The sequence below is a fragment of the Austrofundulus limnaeus genome, unplaced genomic scaffold (assembly GCF_001266775.1).
Source record: "Austrofundulus limnaeus strain Quisiro unplaced genomic scaffold, Austrofundulus_limnaeus-1.0 Scaffold557, whole genome shotgun sequence".
NCBI classification, from domain to species: Eukaryota; Metazoa; Chordata; class Actinopteri; order Cyprinodontiformes; family Rivulidae; genus Austrofundulus; species Austrofundulus limnaeus.
The window spans coordinates 57,345-59,226 of NW_013952959.1; the positions used below are offsets into that span (position 1 = coordinate 57,345).

The following is a 1,882-nucleotide window of genomic DNA, read 5'->3' on the forward strand; positions in this document are numbered from 1 at the left end:
GTTTTTAAACTGTGTTGCGTTCAGGGCCCTGTGTTTTTAAACTGTGTTGCGTTCAGGGCCCTGTGTTTTTAAACTGTGTTGCGTTCAGGGCCCTGTGTTTTTAAACTGTGTTGCGTTCAGGGCCCTCTGTTTTTAAACTGTGTTGTGTTCAGGGCCCTGTGTTTTTAAACTGTGTTGCGTTCGTTGCGTTCAGGGCCCTCCGTCCTGACAGTTTGTCTCTGCTCCTCTCTTCAGACTACACAGATCTGTCTGTCGGCACCGTGACCCAGACTCAGGCCATCCCGTTCTCTGGACCCATCTCTCTGCTCGTCAGTCAGCTGAAGAACCTGGCAGGTAAATAAAAACTGACCCCAGTTGACCTTTGACCCCACTGAGTCGGTTCGGTTCAGTCCAAGTGAAGAATGTTTTCTTCACGACTCGACAAACGTCAGCTTTTAGTTTTACAGAAGGAAGTGATCGTTTTCATGTTCTGAACTCTGATGTTTAAAGAATCTTACAGACTCAGATTATTTTTACGTGATGTAAGTTAACGAAGACGATCAACAAAAACAACCTCAGCTTCATTGGTGTGTTGTGTTGTTTATGGAACGTGTTGTGTTTGTGTGTACAGGTGATGTGCAGCAGGTGGAGGGGGCAGAGAAAATCACTGTGAGGATCTTTCAGAGCGTCACTCTGGTTCATGAAGCCGGCATGGTGCTGCTGGAGGTCAGACACACGTTGTTGTTGTTGTTGTACAGAATGAAAACCAAATATTAAACTAAAACTTTTATTTCCTCAGTGGCTCGCCAACCCGCTCAACGACATGTACGCCGATGCCGTCGCCACCGTGGTCCTGGAAGTCCAGTCTAACCCCAAAGCTCAGAAGTGTCAGTAAATGCAACATGACACCCTGCCACAGTGCGTTCAAGGACTCTGGAATTTCTGACTCTTGTTTGTTTGTTTCAGTTCTGGAAGGCAAGAGGGAAGCCTTCGACATGGAGGTGTTTATGGAGCGGCTGGAGCTCATGCTGCAGTGAGTGCGAGCACACACATACACAGTTATTTTCAAAATAAAAGCCTTCTATTTAATGAGACTGTGTTGTGTTGCAGGGACATGTTTGGGGAAAACTGTGTGGACTTCAAAGACAGTAAGAACTTGTGTGTGACAGTGGGTGGAGCCACAGCGACGGTTGACCCAGAGACCAGAGTGAGTATGATAAGTGGGCGGAGTCAGGTGCCTCTCTGAGTTATTTAATTAAAAACAGAACGTGGAAGTTTTTCTGGATGTAGTTCAATTGTTCGGTTATTTATTAGTTTTTATTTAAACTAACCTGACTAAACTAGTTTAAACTAACCTGACTTTAAACTAGTTTAAACTAACCTCACTTTAATCAGGTTTAAACTAATCTGACTTTAAACTGGTTTAAACTAACCTGACTTTAATCAGGTTTAAACAGGTTTAAACTAACCTGACTTTAAACTGGTTTAAACTAATCTGACTTTAATCAGGTTTACACTAACCTTAATTTAAACTAGTTTAAACTAACCTTAATTTAAACTAGTTTAAACTAACCTGACTTTAATCAGGTTTAAACTAATCTGACTTTAAACTGGTTTAAACTAATCTGACTTTAAATTGGTTTAAACTAAACTGACTTTAACCAGGTTTAAAACAACCTGACTTTAATCAGGTTTACACTAATCTGACTTTGAACTGGTTTAAACTAACCTGACTTTATTCAGGTTTAAACTAACCTGACTTTATTCAGGTTTAAACTAACCTGACTTTATTCAGGTTTAAACTAATCTGACTTTATTCAGGTTTAAACTAACCTGACTTTATTCAGGTTTAAACTAACCTGACTTTATTCAGGTTTAAACTAACCTGACTTTAACCAGGTTT

At 40.6% G+C, this 1,882-nt stretch overlaps 1 protein-coding gene across 1 annotated transcript in view; it reads left to right on the forward strand.

Moving 5' to 3' along the window:
• The window catches only part of LOC106530771 (cleavage and polyadenylation specificity factor subunit 3), a gene marked incomplete at its 3' end in the record, with an annotated part of 10,382 nt that extends 9,196 nt beyond the window's left edge, over positions 1–1,186 (forward strand). Inside the window, 4 exon segments of the mRNA XM_014026470.1 lie at positions 611–705; positions 779–866; positions 946–1,012; positions 1,090–1,186. Of these exon segments, the coding sequence (XP_013881924.1) occupies positions 611–705; positions 779–866; positions 946–1,012; positions 1,090–1,186 (347 nt within the window).
• Positions 1,187–1,882: the final 696 nt, after the last annotated feature.